The sequence below is a fragment of the Lissotriton vulgaris genome, chromosome 12, assembly GCF_964263255.1.
Source record: "Lissotriton vulgaris chromosome 12, aLisVul1.2, whole genome shotgun sequence".
Classification (NCBI taxonomy): Eukaryota; Metazoa; Chordata; class Amphibia; order Caudata; family Salamandridae; genus Lissotriton; species Lissotriton vulgaris.
This window is the reverse complement of record NC_141700.1, coordinates 625,653,967-625,673,695: the sequence shown is the minus strand read 5'-3', so window position 1 is coordinate 625,673,695 and position 19,729 is coordinate 625,653,967. Positions and strand designations below refer to the sequence as shown.

At 47.5% G+C, this 19,729-nt stretch overlaps 1 protein-coding gene across 2 annotated transcripts in view; it reads left to right on the top strand.

The window, feature by feature from the left end:
- CDH1 (cadherin 1) overlaps positions 1–19,729 on the top strand; it is a 189,061-nt gene that overhangs the window by 151,759 nt on the left and 17,573 nt on the right. For both annotated transcript variants that reach the window (XM_086945773.1, XM_086945774.1), the window contains exons 14-15: positions 228–358; positions 1,614–1,757. In XM_086945773.1, coding sequence (XP_086801899.1) covers positions 228–358; positions 1,614–1,757 — 275 coding nt within the window. The remainder of the gene's footprint in view (positions 1–227; positions 359–1,613; positions 1,758–19,729) is intronic.

Sequence of the window (19,729 nt, the reverse complement as noted above, 5' to 3'; positions counted from 1 at the left end):
GCTCTGTCAATGGGAAAACGACGTACCGATTGTTCTGGAGCTGGTTCTTGAAATATTTGTTCAAATTTGAATCTGTTTTTAGAGTTGTGCAGTGTGGTTACTGATGTTTCCTACTTGCTGTATTACTGCTGTGAAGGCTATAATAGTGGGTTTTATATCTATTGTTATCATGTTGTGTTATGAAGTTCAATACCGATAATATCACTCTGTTCTGTTCTCCTGTCCAGTCCTGCTGCTGCTCCTCCTGTTATTTGTTCGAAAGAAGAGGGTGGTGAAAGAGCCTTTGTTGCCCCCAGAGGATGACACACGGGATAATGTTTATTACTACGACGAAGAAGGTGGTGGAGAAGAAGACCAGGTACAAAATGAATGGTGTCATTCAAAAGCCTTTTTCAGTTTGTGTGTATAGATTCAGTGTGATAAGGCACATCTGGTTGGGCAGAAGGTTCTGAAATATGTTCAAAGGACCCTGCCTTCAGCATGTTTGCAAATAGCAGCAGCTTGACTTCAGCCTTTATTGGTCTGGACCATACCCAAGCCTTTGAGTTAATAGAGACGCTTACACTATAGGCTAGTGCCTGGATCATGGAGGTGCATATAGGTTTATTATATCCAATGCAGATGCATGGTCATCATGCTACAGCCATGTTTGTTCCTATGCCTAACCGGGATAAGACAATGTATTGATATTGTGGTGCTAACGATTTATTCTCTTCTGAATTACTAAAATATGCATGCCTCCTAAATGTGGATGATACTGACTGGGTCTAGTCTTTGCAAAATGGGTTGCTAATGGCATGTTAATACATTATATTGAGCGGTCTTGGCCTACATGTATATAATGGAAAAAGTATGCACTTTAGAAGATGGCTATGAAATTTAGATGGACGTTCTATCGCTGTGGGATTAAGGAGGTTGGATTCTAAACCTATCTCTATATTATATTTTCTAGCACTGGTAGCCAGGCACTTAATTTCTCAATCTTATTATGTAAGTAGGACGTAAGCAGATTCAAACACATTCATTCTAAGAAGAGGCATCAATTCTACCTCGGACTACTGTATTTGCAAAACTGAGACAAAGTGTCAACTTTAACCATCCATCAGCTGATACACAAAGGATACTTATCGAGTAACTGTAATCTGCAATAATGCCAACATGACGAGAAATTATGAGGCTGAAGAACCCAGTAGCTTATAAATATCTCCAGAAACCAGGGATGACTGTGTTCAACCATAATGACCATCAATCTTTTGTATAATTATTTTGTTGCATGCTTGGTTTGGTTCACTTTGCATAAATGAGTTTTTTCCCCCAAACTGCAAAATAGTTGTTAAAGAAAGTACAATAAAACTATGCTATGTTTGGTTGGTTCCAGGGGTCTTGCTGCTTACCTCTCTGCACTATTCAGCTAACCCAGAGCTAATGAGAGTTAGACTGTGAAGTCTTGCCTTTAGGTCAAAACTTAAATTCTTGTGATTTATGAGAAGCAAATTGGTAAAACATTGTTCCCAAATATTATGGGTCTTGAAACCATTACTGTTTGTACAATCGTATTTGACAGGCAACCCTTTTTGCTAAGTTTACATTTTTTTTGTATATAATCCTTGCAGGACTACGATCTGAGCCAGTTGCACAGAGGTTTGGATGCCCGTCCTGATGTTATGCGTAATGATGTTGCACCAACTCTTGCAGCAGCTCCCCAATACCGTCCTCGCCCAGCTAACCCTGATGAAATTGGAAATTTCATTGATGAGGTGAGTGGAGAATGTCACAGAACTAGGTTCTGGCTCTTCTTGGTGTATAATTTTTAAGATGTGCCACGCGTGAGAATTCACAATATGGAAATAAAATGTGCTGTTTGGAATCTAGCACCCTGATTCCAATAATAAGGCACTTTGGATGTTAAAGGTAAGAAGCCTAGGAAACCTTCATTGCAAAGGTCACAATTGCAGTATACTGCTGATCAGTACATTGGAAGTTTAAACAAACTGCAGTCCTGAAGCAAACCATTAGAAACGTTGTCGAATTGTAATTAATATTATTTCTCATTGAATAGTCATAAGTAAGTGTCCAGATATGCATTTTATGATCTGTTCTAGTGACATAAACGATCTTGGTGGATACTTCCCAGTATACTTCTAGGTTACTGTAGCCTATTACTTGTATCCTAGGGTTACAGGTAAGATTGCAGTGAGGGTTTAATCCAAGAGGTTGTAGGGTTGGACACAGATGCAGCGTGGTATAGTAATAACACTCAATATCCTGTTAGAGCTAAATACATTGAAAACTATAGCCTGCATGTCTCCTTTCTCTTTCTCTTCTGTCTACTCCCTCCCACTGTCCCCTCTGCCTTCTATCTTGCCCTGTCTCCTCCCTTTGCTTGTCCCTAACAGTAAGCTGCTGACATGGAAGATTAGCCTTTTGGGTGTAGTTATATGGCATGAAGATAAGTAAACTGCAGAGATCCCCAGTTATTTTAACAAAGACATGGTATTTTTATATATGTAACCTTCATGTTTGAGGCATGTGTAGCTGTAGATACACATGTTCTACATACTCCTGCCATCTAGTGTTGGGCCTGGATGTGTGCAAGTTGTTTTTCTTCGTTGAAGTCTTTCGAGTCACGAGGTAATGTGATGACTCTTGCAGGTAATGCGCATGGTCATCGGCTTCATTGTTGGATTGTTTTCTTACCGTTGTGCTCCAGGTCTACACGGATTCTGCCCCTCTGTCGGTAATGTTTCTCTGATCACATTTCCCCCCCCCACATACCCCCACTTACTCCTTGTCTCAGGTTGACTATCGTTATTTCACTCGAGTGGGCCTACTTCCACCTCAGCCGCATCTCTCCATCATGCCTTGTCTGCAATGGAATGGAAACCTTTTAGATATAGTCCTAGTTGACACGAGAAATATCCTAGAAGCGACCTCCATCAAGTTTGCAATTTGTGCCTCTCGCCAGAGCACAATGAGGCCACCTGTGACGTCTGCCATTTGTTTCCTTCAAAAAAGACTCTCTGTGACAGTCAAACTCGTCGACTCGATGGAGGAGTGGCTATGGCACCACAGACCTTCGGTTCCAAGGATATTGAGAGGGAACATATTCCAAAACCCTTGGCTGCAGATGAAGAAGCTTTTTTCCCAGATGGAAGCTCCGGTACCTAGCAGTCTGTGAGCACAGCACCCCCTCCCCCTCTACACCACTTGCAAGTTGAGCAGCCCACTACTGAAGGGCACATATCCACTCTAGTGCACCAGAGTCAGGCTTTCGGAATGCCACTGGCTTCCGGCAATGGTCAGCACCAACACCCTACTTCGGACACTTTTCCCAGCTCCGGCTTTGCACCAAAGAGACCCTCAAAGCCCACCACTTCAGAGCTGACTACTTCATGTCGGCACAGAACAGACCTTCGGTGCCGAATACATGTGCCTCTGCACCGAAACGGCCCTTGGAGCTGAAACCTTCAGCCTTCACCAGCAAATCCAGCGTCTGTGCCGACTCCGTTGAACCGATCTCCCACAAGCTGAAGGAAGAGATTGACGCAAGGCAGAAACACCCGGTCATTCATCCCCATACAGGCCTGATCCTTGCCCGCCCTCTAGGGTCTACTGCTGCTCCAGCATCCAAGCGCCAGCTGTGCTTTGAGGAAGCTTTGAATGTCCGCATCCTGGAAAGCAGAGCAACTAGGAAGATTGTGCAACCAGTCCTTTACCCCACTCTCAACATTCCCCCCATCCTGGTCCTCGGCCTTCACCTTCCCAAACTACTTCTCCAGGGGACCCCCTGTATATCACACCCCAGGGATCTCCTTACTCTGACATGGGTGGGCATGGGGGTGGGGATGATACATATGACATACCTCCAAGGGGTAACCCGTTGAACTCCTATGATGCTGACCCACCAAATGACACAGAACCTGACCAGTATACTGCCCTTTCCTCCGGGCAATTCTATATCCTATCAGCAGCTTGTTGGTAGAGGGGTTCTATTCCACAAGGTGGAGAGCCCTTAGAGGACTTCCTCTTTGAAATATTCTCTTCCACCCATCACTCTACTCAGTATCTCCCCATGCTCAAGGGCATGCTATGCCACACTCCTGACATCTTTAAGGACCCGGTCCGAGCCAGGGTCATAACACCCAGGGCCCCCTTACTAACCCTATTTATATTCGAGGCAACTCCCACCGACTCCCTCGTAGTCACTACTACTCGCAAACAGGCCAACTCCCAAGCCAGTCGGGATGCCCTGCCCCGATAAAGAGAGCAAGTACATTGATGCCGTAGACTAAAGGAGAGCAGCGAAATCTCCCAACCACTAGCGCATTGCCAATTCAATCTGCCTTCACTCACGATATGATCATGCCCACTGGAACTAAATGGAGGAGCTCCGCCAATACCTCCCAGAGGATCACAGGAAGAGGGAAAATTAGATAGTCCTAGAGAGCAGATATCGAATGCTACCATTCGCTGCGCCTAGATGCTGCAGCCACTGCTACCAAGGGAGGCATTCTAGTGTTCTTTTCAGCAGAGACACCTGGATCTGTATCCCTGGGTTCAAACTGGAAGCTCAGCAGCACTTGCCGAGCATGCTCTTGATGGCCTGCACCTCTTTGGCCCACAAGTAGAAAAAATAAAATGAATACAGAAACAGCTAAAGCAATGGGAGCACTTCAGACACCTGCTCTTCGCGACTCCTTTCCCTGCATCCCCTATTGTGAAAGCTTGAAAACCACTTTCCACATCTGATCAATGCATCCAGGGGACCGCAATCCTCTCCCAGGGCGTACTTTAGAGTGCCCTACCGGGGCAATAATTCCATAGTTGGAGGGAAGGCGGCTTCTCCCAAAGGAGCTGCAACTGCCCCCAAACGCAGACTTGCCCATTTCCCCAATCCCCCAGACTACAAAACACTGGTCAGGGGGCAACTCCAAGGCTTTTTTCACCACATGACAGTCCATCACCTCAGAGCAGTGGGTATTGGATATTATCAAACATGGTTATTTTACAAACCCATACTTGCTCCAGAACAGCTACATCTTCTCAAAGAAGAGATCTAATCACTTTTTATCACTGGGGCTATAAACACGTCCCCTATTTTCAGCAGGGTACGGGAGTGTACACTCTGCTTTTCTTAATACCCAAAATACAGGTCCTTCACACCTGTTCTGGACCTCTGACCACTAAACTAATTCATCCTGTCCGAACACTTGCATATGGTCACGCTCCAGGATGTTATTCCATTCTCAAACAGGGCGACTTCCTGACTGCCCTTGACCTGAAGGACACTTAATTCCACATACCAATACATCCGGCCCATCGCCGATATCTCAGGTTTGTGGTCAGCAGAAAATACCAATTCGGGGTTACTATTGCACTTTGAGTGTTCAAGTGCCTTGTGGTGGTGGCCGCACACATACTCAGACTTGGCACCCACGTCTTCCCTTATGTGGACGACTGGCTGATCAAAAGTGCCACCCGCCAGTTATTTGGCAAGCACACACAAGTCACAATAGAACCCGCTTCACAGGTTAGTTTACCATCAACACTACAAAATCCCACCTCTAACCCCTCCAAGTCCAACCCTACTTAGGGGCCAATCTCTACACGGTGGTAGGCATGGCTTATCCAAACCCTGCTCAGATTCAGTCTTTTTAAGTACTGCTCCCTCTATTACAAGCACACCAACAAGTCAGGGTCAGAACAGTCATGTTTCTACTCTGCAGAATGACCTCCTGCATTGCTATAGTACCCAATGCCAGGTTACACATGCGTCCCTTTGCAAGAATGCCTAGTGCAGTAGTGGTCTCAAGCGGAGGGATGTTAAGTCGATCTATTTTCGATCAATCCCCACACTTTACGCTCTCTGCACTGATGGAGCACCAACAACTTGTTGCCGGAGTGGCCTTTTCTCGAACCTTTTCCACAGAGGAGTGTCACAACGGACGCTTCCATTATGGAATGGGGGTCCTGTCTACAGGATCTGACTGTTCAAGGCCAAAGGTAGCCCCCGCAACAGGGTCTCCATATCACCTATTTGGAATTTCTAGTCATCCATCTAGAGTTGAAGGCTTTCTTACCTCACCTGATAGGCAAGGTTGTCCTTGTCCGCACAGACAATATGACAGCCATGTATTGCCTTCAGAAACAGGGGTGGGGGGGCAAATGCTCTCCACAACTCGCGCAGTTATCCCAGAGCATTTGGCGGTTGCCCACTCGTCACAAAATTCATTTGCTGGCCAAGTACCTCCCAGGGATTGACAAACACTTTGCTGGCTTCCTCAACAGGATGTGGCAATAAGTCAATGAGTGGGAACTCTACCCCAAAGTCCTCCTTCGCTACTTTCACAGGTGGAGCTTTCCAGCAATAGTCCTGTTGACAACCGTAGAAAAAACCAAATACCCAAACTAAGAGTCAAGGTTCCCTCAGTCCATGGGCAATGCACTATGTATGAACTGGTCAGGGATATTTGAATAAGCTTTTCTGCCTTTCCTTCTCCTTCAGTTTGTTTTTCGGAGGCTTCAGCAGACGCCCCTCACGCTCATCCTGATGGCTCCCTGATGGGCCCACCAGCCATGGTTCATAACTCTGCCCGAACTCTCTCTGGTTCCGTATGAGAGGCTCCCAAAGAGGCCGGACCTTCTCACGCAGAACCATGGTGAAATTGGACACTCAGATCCTGGGTCGCTCAACCTTGCGATCTGGCTCCGGAGGTCATAGAATTTGGATACCTCAACCTTTCTCCGGAATGCAGGAGCATTCTTAGACATGCAGAACTACCACCAGGGCCTGCAATGCGGAAAAGTGGAAAACATTTGTGTGCTACTGTCATTCAAAACAAATTGATCCTTTGATGCCACATGCAGGATATTTTGTTGCCAACTACATCTGCAGGTTTATGGTCTAGCCTTTACCTCCATACATCTACACTTGGCTGCCTACCTGCTGAATGGACAACACATCTCTCTTCAGGATTCCAGTCATTGAAGTGTTCATGGAGGGTCTCCAGGTTCAATCCTTCTCTGGTTCCACCGGCCCCAGCATGGAATTCCAACATCGTACTTACAAGACTCATGGACCCTCCATTTGAGCCCCTTCACTCCTGCCCCTTTCAATTCCTCTCTTGGAAGGTGGCATTCCTTGTTGCTATCACTTCACTGAGGCGTGTCCGTGAGCTAGAGGCATTGACTTTGGAAAAACCCTTCATCCGAGTCCATATCGATATGGTTGTCCTTTGTACCAAACCAAAACTTCTCCTTAAGGTTCTCTCCAACCTTAACCAATCTATTGAACTTACTGTGTTTTTACCAAAACCCGATTTTGTTACAGATTGAGCTTTCCATACTCTGGACGTAGAGGGAGCCCTCCTATGCTACATTGACTGAACTAAACCGTTTAGACCAGATACAGCAGCTGTGTTGCTTTCTCCAAACCTCACAAAGGGAAGGCTCATTGGGTCCTGTGCACTGCAGGTTATTCACTTGTCTACTCCGTGCAGATTTCCACGCCCCTACCATCTATGGCACTCAAGATTAAATATTGGGGATAAACACTCACCCCATGTACAAAAACATTTACTTTCCCAAGTGCAGATAACCTTTTATATTCCACTTGCAGCTTACACTAAACTTTTCCACATAATCAATATCATGTGTCACATGTCGCTTCTGTTTGGGTATTATAACTAGGGCTCCCGGTTTTATGGTATTTATTTTTTTGCCATTTCCGTCTGTATTTATCCACATTTATTTTTGCAACAAGCAAAAGAAGACTCTACAACTAGTATTTTTCCACATTTCTTTAAATTGACAATGCACACATGCGCTCGGTATTTGATGTCCTGCCCTGTACAGAAATATGTAAAATTACTAAAAGTCTGTATTTTTATCCTTTATCTGTACACACTTCAGGAAATAGAAATTATTTTACATGTGTTCCACAGCTGTGTTAATGTACCACGACCTAATAATTAAAGTAATAAAGCAGGCAAGTGATTGTAACAAATGGATGCATACGTTTATATTTAGAGTCGTATTTAGTATTTAGTCCTTTGCAGGCTCTTAAAACAACAATAAATGACCGGTATGTTTCTCTTGGAAAGGTGGCAGCCCTAGGTGGAGTCTGACTGAGTGCAAAGCTAGGTCTCTCCCCTTCATTTTTCTGTTCTTTCTCCTGTGAGAATTCACAAACAGCGCACATTTAAAAAAAAAAAAGCTTCCGACATTCTTAGTTTCCCCCTTTCAACCCTCGCGCTAGGGGTTAAGTGTTGGAGTGCGGGAAGGTGTTGCCACGGATGTTGGCGTGGTTCACAGGAGGGAATAGGGAAGCCCTAGTTTTGGGAGGAGGAAGTTCATGCGAAGTACAGGGGTGTTATCCTGTCCTTCCATTGTTGGTGTCTGGGTGCCCCTCCCTTTTCTCACTATTCACTGGTGCTCCGGAGAAGGCCTCCTCCCTGGGGGAGGTGAGTGAACTGCGAAGAGGGTCATTGTAAGAGGTGTGGAAGGATGGGGGGGCTGGGTTTTGGGTAAAGGCATTCCACGCTCGCTCCATAATGGACCACTCACTGACCCCCCCCCCCCGAGGACATGCTCTAACCCAGCATCAGGCCGGAATACACAGCTCTGCTGGGGCACCTCAGTCCTCACACTGATACATCACCCCCGTACCGTTCCAGTACTTAGACTCGCATACAGCGCTCCAATGCCCGCAGGCCTAACCCGTCGACTCTGGATATTGCAGTAATGGGGCATGCGCACACCTCTGCCAGTGCACTGCATTCCTGACCCACAGAAGCTGCTATTTCTGGACTGTGACAGTTAATAACTACAATAACATGACTTCGATGGCTGTAGGAGGCAGAGGGGATAGGGCCTATATAAATGTATTTGATTGGTCACAGGTTGGTACTAGTATTTTCCCGTTTTTATATATAAATACAGATAAAGGAAAACTTGTTTTCTGTCTGTATTTATATGTAAAAATCCGTTTAAACGGAAAACCGGGAGCCCTAATTATAACCAACCCACTATCAAAAACAGTTAGACATCCAAGTGATTGCATTACTGAAGGAGGTGGAGGTGGAGGGAGGGGAGTTGTGAAACACCAAATGCCCTCTCTTAATGTATCGCCCCTGTGTAGGAGGGAAAGAAATTTTAGACCACTCACCACCTTTGCTCGAGACAGTAAACTGTATTGCCACCAAAAACGTGTTTGAAACACCCACGACCCTGCTGGGGAAGTATCTTTACTTTGTTCATATAATCATGCTGCACACCTGGGAGCAACAGGCTGCATTATGGTGGAAAAGAAGAGATACGTATCAAAAGAAAAGAGAGGATATCTTTTTTAACATGGTACTTGGGCCACTGCATTTATTTCTCGACCCTGGCCCGAGCATTTACATCCCTGTGCTTTCGTCTTCTATTTACTTTGTGGGTGTGTTAGATTTTAGCTACAGCTTATTCTTTTTTCAACCAAATTGCCCCTTGTGATTGTAAGTGTGATAACAAACCCGAACTAGTCCCAACTGGAGGGGGGCTGGAGCATGTCTCTCTCCTAGTTAGTCTCTCTGCTTGTATTGCCATCGATGAATACAGTGGAAATCGTGTTGAACAGCTATTATCAAAAGCTGCAACTTGCCACTTTAATTTAATTTCATGACATCTGTTTGTGCATTAAAACTTCTAGTTCAATGTGCAGCGTGGCGCAGACATTATTGACAGCATGTAGGCTGTCTTGAGGCATAGTACAAGTTAAATTTTAGCCCTCGTTTATTTTGTAGCATAACTTTTTTTGCTAGCTTTAAATAGAACATAGGCCCCTCCGTGAGTTATATATATATTTTTTTAAAGCAGAGAATAGATTCGTTTACTGAGCTCGCATCCGAGCCTAGGTTCCCTCAATAGATATGACGTCAAGAGTTGATTCCCTGCTCTAACTCGTATGAAAACAAATGAAGTTTACATCCTTGTCCAGTAGATGTGGGCTTCAGACTTGCAACTTGAACTGGTACCTCACTAAAAATGTGTGCAGTATATGTATGTTGCATGTATGAAAATCCAAGGAAATAACATCTTTAGTTAGTACATTCCCAACATTAAGAGCTCTTCCTCTCGTTTGTCGGTGCGCTCTGAGGGATGTTGATGGGATCCTCCAACTGCCAGTGATCGAAATATTTTTTTTAGAAAGAAATTCAGAGGCAGAATTTATTTAGGTGTTTTCGGAATATTAAGTGCGTGGTGCGAGTGCAAGGATCTGAAGGCAGGGAACTGCGCATAGTCCAAACTTGGAAATTTCAAGAATTTGCGATGGCTGGCTTCTGTGACCCTTGGATGAGTGCGAGACATGCCAGGGAAGCGCTACTGTTCTTTTCACGTTGCTAGCTTTTTCAAGCAAAAACACTCATTGATTTCTGAATAATGAGTGTAAAAGCTTTAAATTGTATTCCCTATGAGTGTTTGTGTTTTTTCCAGTATGTTGTTACTTTTTTTTCAGGCAGCATATTACTGGAGTCTAGTGCATAATTTGAATTGAACTGCTTCCAGGTGTTTATAGCCGGGCACAATTGGGTTGCAGCTGAAGGCAGTGTGAGTTTCTCTCAGTTGGGCAGTAAGGTGTTCAGTGGGGGAGAGGATGTGGCACTCTGCTGATGGCATAAACTGCAAGGCTCAGAGACAAATGGCTTGTGATAGCACTTTTAAGCATATTTGGGATATTCTTCAAATGGCAACGTTTTCAGATGAATGTATAGTGTTGACCAATAACAACCGAGCGCATGTGTGCATTCACAATTTAAATAAATGTGGAAAAATACTATATGTAGCGTCGTCTTTTGCTTGTGACAAAAATAAATGTGGATAAATACAGAAAATATGCCCCAAAAATAAATATGGATAAATACAGACGGAAAGGGCAAAAAAATAAATACCATAAAACCGGGAGCCCTATCGATAATGCATATATTAGCTGTATGCCCACATACCATTTGTTTAAATTCAAGCTTGAGTCTGCATCATCCTGATTCTTGGCTCTTGTATGGATACGTTAAAAAATGTCCTCAGTTTCCACAGTTGGTTCCTCGTTATGGCTCCTCTTCTATATGGTCTTGGGGCTAATTAAAAAAACTTTCTGATCCTGAAAGGGTTTTGTAACATCGGGTATATGTATATATTTGTTTAACTTGTCTTGTATGCGCATGACATTTACTCTTCCATTTTTGAGGGGGAACTCTCAAAAACAAAACTCCCTACTGCACATTAGTTTTCTTGTGCCGGGCTAAATCATGCCTCTAAACTGCATTGTTAAAGAGCGCACTCCATTGTGCAAAAACTACACTTCTGTGAGAGACCTTGTTCATAACCACTCTTACATTGTAGTGTCTGGCCCTATGTGGAGCCTTACCCTTTAGACATGCTATGCAAAAGCTAAAAGGACTCTTCCCCAATATTCCTGGAGCCCACTCCACTCAGAAGAAAGGAGCCTTTAGTCCTTACTTGGGAACATCCCAGTAGCTGACAAAGGTTAAGCAGCTACTTTGTCCACACCACACACTTTCACAAAAAATGATTGTGTGGATGTAATTGCTCGCAAACAAGCTAAGGGCTGTTGGCGGCGTCTGAGTCCACAGTGGGCAAGTGCAAGGTGGGCTTTGTCTTTGGAGGGCCGGGTTACCACGTTGGCCCACTTCAGCTCGGGCTAGGCAGCCCTGGTGCTATCATATGTCTGGTCTTTGTGTTCTGGAGCCATCACAGCTCGGTTTCTGGTACCCGCAGGATGCAGGGGGAGCAGCTCAGCTGCTCCATGGGAGTTCTTCAGTCTTTGGAATAGGCCTGCCAGTTCTCTCAGGCTTTGGAGGATCAGCAGTTTGCTGGGTAAGATGACTTTGACGCAGTTGTCGAGGATAGGCAAACAGGCTGGCAGGGTTGGCGCCAAGTCAGTGGCTTCTTCTCAGTTCTTGCTTTTCTCGGCTCATCGGTCCTTCTTTTTTTGGACAGCAGGACCTGATTTCCTGGTGCCAAGGGCTCCCCTAAATACTAGATTTAGGGGTGTTTGAGGATTGCAAGGTAGGGACCAATGAGTTACTCACTCCTGTGGTCATCACATCCACTATATGACCCCTTCCAGTGGGAAGTGGACATAACCCTGTCTCAGAGTTTCTAAGTTTGCCATCACCAACATGGCAGATTCTGAAATTACGTCTTTACTTCAGGCAGCCGACCTTGGGGGTAAAACTTGCCTAAAGGTGAACATGCCTCTCTGACAACTAATTTTCCCACTTTGTCCCAAAGCCAAATGGGTCCTTGTAATGAGGGGTTGGCATCCTTTCCTGTGAGGAAAGACAGATTTGCATATCAGAGGTGGTGGGCTCTTTGAAGCTACCTGCCTTGGCATGCTAATTCGCTGCTCATCCTGTGGGAGGGGGTGTAAACGCCAGAGCAGGCTTTGTTCTTGAACTCCTTAGAGCAAAGACCCTCATCCTTGGGGTTCAGAAAATAGTCTGTGGTGGCAGGCTGGCTCTGACCAGTCCATGAGCACACCAGTAGGTGGTAGGTTTTCAGGGGTCACCTCTAAGGTGCCCTATGGGTGCATTTACTAATAAATCCAACACTGGAATCAGTGTAGGCCTATTAATATGAGATGTTTGATACCAAACATCTCTGGTTTCAGTGAAGCTATCATGTAGCCAGGTAACTAGTTTTCACCAGTGCCCAGCACATGAACTTAAAATGGGTTCCCCGATTGCTCGTACTGGAACTGACCATCACAGGAGCAGATCTGCTCATGCAGGTATGTCCACACAAGTAGTTTAGTGCACCCTACTTTCAGGCTGTAGTGGTGACTTACCTATACTGCTTGCAGTATCTGCTGGCATAGCATACATGGATGTGCCATGTTGTGTTTTCACTTTTGTCTGCATCAAGACACGCAGCCTGCAGTGACTGTATGTGTTTGGTGAGGGATCCCTTAGGGTGGCACAATTCGTGCTGTAGTCCTTAAGTACCCTCTTTAGCCTCCTTGCCCTAGGTACCAGGGGTACCATTTATTAGGGAAAGCTAAAAGGTGGGCTAAAGGTATTGCCAATTGGGGAAACAATTGTACAGTTTTGGGAAAGATCTGTCACTGGGGACTTGATTAGCACTTCAAGCCATAATCGCATCAAATACCAGGCAAAAAGAGGGGGGTGACAATGGCAAAAAGGGACACTTTCCTACACCCACCATCTTCCCCAGAAGCCTCTGGCTGTTGCAGTGTCCTTTGCCACTTTCTTTTCCTCTTTTGCATGAACATCTCAATACTTTGCTTCCCTTCACATTCCACCCTCACCTGCAGTGCAGGAACACAATCTATCAATGGCGCTAATTAGCATTACTAGCAAGAGGAGTTACACTATCTTGTGACTCAAAAGACGACTTTGAAGAAAAACAACTTGCACACATCCAGGCCCAACACTAGATGGATGACATATGTACAGCATGTGAATCTATAATCACTACTTGCCACAAAGAGATGCTTGCAGGGTAGGTAACATTTTCCTTATACTAGGTCTCGTCAGCTTTCACATGGACAGATTATTTTTTTACCTATATCCTCGTTCTCACTGAAGCAGGGTTGGCAAATGTTATTGTCGCCCTGATACCTCCAGGCCAATTTTTATCTTGATGTAGCCATGAGTTTACAGGTCATAGTCTTTTTATGGGAATGTCCTGGACTTGGAAGATTTTGAACCATTGTTTGCGTATTGCATTGTGTTGTGTATCTGGGGTCTTATAGCATCTGTTAAGTTCCTCTACTGGGGAGTATTTAGGCAGATTTAACCAATGTTAAGTTGGTGTCAGCGTTTTTTGCAGAATCCCTCCCCATGCGTTTCAGCAACCACTTTCTACGACTCTTCATAATTAGACTCCCCATTTAGGAAGAGTCCAGGGTGGCTTGACCTAATCAATACTGGAGCCGGATAGTCACACCGAGTACATATGGCAGGTGGACTGGATATTCCAGAGACACGTGGCACATGCGGAGCGCTATGTTGCTCATTTAGCAACTCCAAGACGTAGTTTCGGGGTTTCTCGGATTGTGATCGGGGAGAGCAGAAGGCGTATAAGCCACTAAACAGTTCACTGCTTCCATCACTGAGTCACTGTGTATTTCCTTTGCTTCTGGGTAAACAAACACCACTGTGGTATTCTATTCACATGAGCTATATGAAGCTACTCTAAACAACCCCATTATTTAAGAAAAGACCAACTGTATTCTAGTAAATCAGGACATTTAGTGATGTATCCCTGCAGTTCCTGAGGGATGCTGTCTGGGCATCCATCTCCTTTTCATGCTTGCGTTTATTGTGGACCTTACTTTCTAAAGAATCCCTTGTTGCTCCATTAGTCAAAAAGAGAAGGTGTAACCAACTTTGGCTCGGGAGTCCTCTACTCTTAAATAAGCTCCACAGAAAACATGCCTCCTCATCTACCGTCTTCGTGTGGGAAAGTATGTCTCTTCTGAGGAAACTACTTTGCTGCTCTTGGAACAGCCAGCACACTACCCCTGTGTTCACATTATCAACTACATTTAGTCCTTACACCGACATTGAGCGCACTTTTTAAAAAGGATCCTTCACCATTTCTGGACCTGATCCTCTAGGCCTTATTTTCCAAACATTTTAACTGCTGGGGACAAGATAAGTCTTATTTTGCTTGCAGACAGTACTCCGCAGTCACTGTTGGGATAGGCGTGATTAGACATGGCTAAGATGTCTTAAGTTACATGGGTCAACCCCACATCCCTTACAGGTTAGTAAGAGTAGCTGTCGAGCTTTCTGAAATGACTGCTTTTTATGCTGCCATAGGCAGTTTTCCACCATGAAAAGATACCTCGAAAGTACAAGGTGAATTTTATGCTTTTGATTTTATATGGTCTTCCTTTTTTGTTGTGAAATATACTCAAGTGTACTCGCAGAGGGGAACTTGCCTGAGTCTAAGTCTCACTGTCACAAGATGCAATACTGAATTTAACTTTTAGGCATCTTAGAGAAGTGAAAACGTTCACCTACCAGAGCTTTGCTCCCCCACAATAAGTATTAAGAGAACCTCATAATTCATACACAAGCGGAAGACCAAGTAAGTTCCCTTTCTCAAGGGCCCAAGGGGATAATTGTTCCAGTACAGTAGCGTCTTGAGTAAGTACTTGACTATGAAAACTAAAAATAGGCTGTTTTCATCCATTGAGCATAACAAGAGGTTATATAAAGCCATCCCAACCAGATCCCGCTATCTGGCGTCCTGCTACACTCTGAACTGCACAAGCTTTGAGCTTTTGTTTTCATGCTTGCCGTCTGGTGCATTGCTCTTATGCTTTTTTTCCTACCACCTGCAAATTCGGAGCCTACTGTCCAAGTTTTGGCTGATGGGCAACTGATGTCTTAATGGACCTGTGACTTTTTTTCCAATCCTAGTCTTGAAGACATCACTCAGTCATTCACTCCTTCAGTGATTTAAAATGTGTCTGTTCATCCTTTTCATGGTTTCTTGTGGCATCTGTGTGGTCCAAAAATGAGTAGGATAAAAAAGGTAATTATAGAATCGCCCAATGTCTTTCTTTAGTTCAGCGGATGCTGTCAGTTTTCCAACCATCTTTCTTCTACTAGGCATTTAAGCTACTCAAAAATGCTTGGATGATCCAGTGTCAAGAAGATGTGGGTGGTTTGGGATGTCAAGAAAAATGTCATGTGGGCTTCTGTCCTTTATCAGGGCAGTCAATGTATCCAGATTTCTTTTTAGATGATCTTTGGAAGGCAATTGAAATTAGAAGTGTGAGTGCCCTATTTTTGTTCACTTACCTCCAGAGGTTGTAGATCCGGGCACCTGCCTTGAGTTTTTGTCGAAGCAATATCACCCCCTAAGACCATTAAAAACTTCAGAATTTCTTCAAGTATATTATGTTACCCAGGGCTCTCCAGTCATTTAGCCTCTTGTTCAAAGTCTATTCTGTGGTCTATCTGATCCTATAGTTTCCATTAAAATATTAATGCTAACAGGAAACTGGTTTTATTGCTAAGCGGCTCCAACAAACTACCACATTAGGTGACTGGATGTTAGACGGACCGGGAGGGTCGGCCGAGGATGGGAGGAGAGGTCTCCGGGGAGAGCCGTCTCCGACGATCGTACAGACTAGTAACTTCCCCCCCACAGACGTACACCACACAAGGATAAGGTTCAACGATACTTTATAGCAATTCTTTAAGTACGATAAAATGGTACAAGGAGGTCTGGACTCAGGGGTCCCCTCGGTTCTGGTCTCTGGATGGGAAAAGGGGGTAGCGGGACAGTCTTGTTACCAATTGGTTAGATGAAAATAGCTCTCAATCCTCGAGCTCGGCGTTCTAGATGATCGGGCCGCGGCGGAGCCGGCAGGTCCCGAGATGGTTGATGGCGACGGTCCGTGGCGGAGCCAGCTGGTCCCGATGAAGGTGGTAGTTACAAACGGTCCGCGGCCACGCCAGCAGGTCCCGACGACGATGAAGGTTTCAGAAGGTTGCGGCAGCGCCAGCAGGCAGGACGATAGTTCGCAAGGCAGGGCTACGGCAGCGCCAGTAGTCCATCAAGGATGAGTTCTTCACTGCGTCTCTCGACTCCAGGATACAACTGCCTTCCTGCTCTGGAGCTGCCCCAGTTATAGGTCTGGCGCCCTTTGATGTCCGGACCCTCGCACTTGGGGGTCGGGAGGTCCGGGATGAGGGAGTCCAGACACCCAGCAGGGGGGTGGAGCCAGCGCCTGGGGGAGCTGGGGGTGATCGGCACTTGGTGGGGGAGAGCCATCGACACCTCTTTCTCCCATTGACCTGCAAAGTAGTCCGCTCACCTCCTGGGTGGATGGTGGTGCCGGGATGTCGGGGCCTGGCCAGGCCCAGGGTTAGGGTCGATCGGAGGCCACGCGGCCTCGTGGTGCTGTGTCCAAGATGGCGCCCAGGTCGGGCGAGCAGGCCGGTAGGGAATCGTGCCCATGAGGTCGAGATGTTCAGAGGCAGGGGTCCCGGAGGGGATGGCAGACGGGTCGTGGCGGTGTGTAACACTGGAGGAGCCGGGCTTGGGCCTGGTCGTGCGGGGAGGGAGCGAGCCCTTCATGTGGCCTGTCCAACATGCGTCCCCCCCAGCTGAAGGCGGGGAGAGTCACCCATCCTCTTGGGGACTCTCCTCGTCGAGGCGGAAAAAGCGTGACAGGCCATCTGCGTTGGCGTGGTCCTGCCCAGGTCGATGTTCCACAGTGAAGTCCATCCCCTGCAGGGAGATGGACCAGCGTAGTAGTTTCGGGTTTTCCCCCCGCATCTGCATTAGCCACTGCAGGGGCCGATGATCGGTCTGGACCCGGAAGTGGGTGCCGAAGAGGTAGGGCCGGAGCTTTTTGAGGGCCCATACCACGGCGAAGGCCTCCCTCTCTATGGTGCTCCAGCGTTGTTCTCGGGCCAGGAGACGCCTGCTGATGAAAGCCACTGGCTGGTCAAGTCCTTCGGTATTCAACTGGGAAAGGACTGCCCCAATGCCATGGTCGGAGGCGTCCGTCTGGACGATAAATTCCCGACTGTAGTCGGGGGCCTGGAGCACCGGGGCGGAGCACATGGCGGCTTTCAGCTTCTCGAAGGCCGCTTGACAGTCTGGGGTCCAGTTGACCTTCTTTGGGTGATTTTTGGATGTGAGTTCCGTGAGGGGCCCCACAATACTGCCATAGTCTCTCACAAACCGCCGGTAGTAGCCTGTGAGTCCCAGAAAGGCGCGTACCTCGGTCTGGGTGATGGGGGGCTGCCAGGACTGGATGGCAGCGATCTTGAGTTGCAGAGGGGCCACCAGGCCGCTTCCCACCTGGTGTCCGAGATAGGTCACGGACCCCTGGCCAATTTGGCATTTGCTGGCCTTGATCGTGAGGCCAGCTCGTTGGAGGGCCTGTAGCACCTCTCGGAGGTGGTGGAGGTGGTCGGACCAGTGGTGGCTGTACACAGCGATATCGTCCAGGTAGGCGGCGCTGAATTCTTCGAGTCCCGCCAGGACCTGGTTTACTAGCCGCTGGAACGTTGCTGGGGCATTCTTCATGCCGAAGGGCATGACTTTGAAGTGATAGTGCCCATCCGGAGTGGAAAATGCAGATCGTTCTTGGGCCCGGGGTGTGAGGCCGATCTGCCAGTAGCCCGCTGTCAGGTCGAAGATACTGAGGTAGCGGGCAGCTCCCATGCGGTCGATTAGTTCATCTGCCCGGGGAATGGGATGCGCGTCTGTTCTGGTGACCGCATTCAGGCCCCGGTAGTCGACGCAGAACCGGAGTTCTGGGGTGGCTCCGGGGGCGGCTGCTTTGGGGACCAGTACTACTGGGCTGGCCCAGGGGCTGTCGGAGGGCTCGATGACTCCGAGCGTGAGCATCCGGGTCACCTCCTCTTGGATGCAGGCTCGTACCCGATCTGGTACGCGGTAGGCCCGGTGGCGGATAGGGGGACTGTCCCCAGTGTCTACATCGTGTACGCACCAGGGGGTGACCCCTGGGGTGAGGGAGAACAGGCTGGCGAACTGCAACAGGAGGTCTCGGCATCCTTGGCGTTGTTCCAGGTTGAGGGCCTCTGAAAGTCGGACCCCGTCCACGGAGCCGTCCTTTTCCCGGGTCCGTAGGAGGTCAGGGAGGGGCTCGGAGTCCTCCTCGGCCCCATTGTCTGTTGCCATCAGGAGGCTAAGTTCTGAACGCACAAAGTGGGGTTTCAGTCTGTTAGCGTGGAGAACCCGGAGGGGGTTCCGTGAAGATTCCATATCGATGAGATAGGTGACAGGGCCCTTGCGCTCGATTACTTTGAAGGGCCCCGTCCATTTGTCTTGCAGGGCGCATGGTTCGGTGGGGGACATCACCCATACTTGTTGGCCGGGTTCAAATTCGATGGAGGAGGCATTTTGGTCGTACCACCTTTTCATGTCTTCCTGACTAGCCTCCAAGTTTGCTTTTGCCATCTCTCGGAATCGTCGGGTTTGGTTGCGGAGGGTTAGGAGGTACTTGAAAACATCTGGAGGGTTCTTTAGGGGAGGCATTTCCCAGCCTTCTTTGACCAGGCTGAGTGGCCCTCGTACCGGGTGTCCATACAAGAGTTCAAACGGGCTGAAGCCGAGGGACTTCTGGGGGACCTCTCGGTAGGCAAAGAGAAGGCACGGTAGTAGCACATCCCACTGGCGACGGAGGGGCTCTTCCAACCCCCCAATCATCCCTTTGAGCGTGCGGTTGAACCGCTCAACGAGTCCGTTTCCTTGAGGGTGATAGGGGGTCGTGAATCGGTAGGTGACCCCACACTGTTGCCAGAGGGACTTCATGTATTTCGAAATAAAGTTTGTGCCTCGGTCACTGACGACTTCTCGGGGGAAGCCCACACGGGAGAAGATCCCCATCAGGGCCCGGCCGACTACCGGGGCTGTCACAGTTCGTAGGGGAACAGTCTCAGGGTAGCGGGTGGCGTGGTCCACTAGTACCAGGATGAATCGATGTCCTTGAGCTGTACGGGGGTCGAGGGGCCCCACAATGTCTATCCCCACCCTCTCGAACGGGGTGGTGACCACTGGAAATGGTTGCAGGGGGGCTTTCAGTTTGCGGCCGCCCTTCCCACTGGCTTGGCACGTGGGGCAAGACCGGCAGTGTTGGAGTACGTCGTTCCTCATTTTAGGCCAGAAGAAGTGGGTCACTAGGCGACTGTAGGTTTTATCCTGACCCATGTGG